Genomic DNA, 484 nt, shown 5'->3' on the forward strand with positions numbered 1-484 from the left:
AGCCTCCAGATACCCGGCACTGGCTTAAACCTCGTCTACCACAGCTCAAGAGCCGCTGGTTACCTATCCACTATACAATTACAACTGACACCAGAGAAAGTCCCACCTACATTAGCGTTGATCCATTTGAGAATTACTATTGAAGGAATACTATTCGAGAAGACGTTCGAAGCAGATCCTGTGATCAAGTTCACTTATCCTTGGAACAGACTGAATGTATATAGGCAGCGAGTGTATGGGGTCACCACGGCGCTGGTCAAAGTGGGCTACCAGTACAGCGACTGCAAGGATATCATCTGGAACGTGCAGACCACCAAGCTGAGCGGCCACGATATGAGTATCTCAGATGTCGGTGGATGGAACTTGGATATACATCACAGATACAACTTCCATGAAGGTAAACAATGTTCACAATTGATCACTTTTATGGTTAAACATAAAACGAATTAAATTTCTATCTAACTTGTTAAGGTAACAAGCGCGT

General features: G+C 44.0%; 1 protein-coding gene across 1 annotated transcript in view; it reads left to right on the forward strand.

Annotated features, from left to right (window-relative positions):
* Positions 1-450, forward strand: part of LOC106104952 (teneurin-2-like) — a 7064-nt gene extending 6614 nt beyond the window's left edge. Inside the window, exon 11 of the mRNA XM_013285145.1 lies at positions 10-450. Within this exon, the coding sequence (XP_013140599.1) occupies positions 10-450 (441 nt within the window). The remainder of the gene's footprint in view (positions 1-9) is intronic.
* The last annotated feature ends 34 nt before the right edge of the window (positions 451-484 follow it).

The sequence above is a fragment of the Papilio polytes genome, unplaced genomic scaffold, assembly GCF_000836215.1.
Source record: "Papilio polytes unplaced genomic scaffold, Ppol_1.0 DF823288.1, whole genome shotgun sequence".
NCBI lineage: Eukaryota > Metazoa > Arthropoda > Insecta > Lepidoptera > Papilionidae > Papilio > Papilio polytes.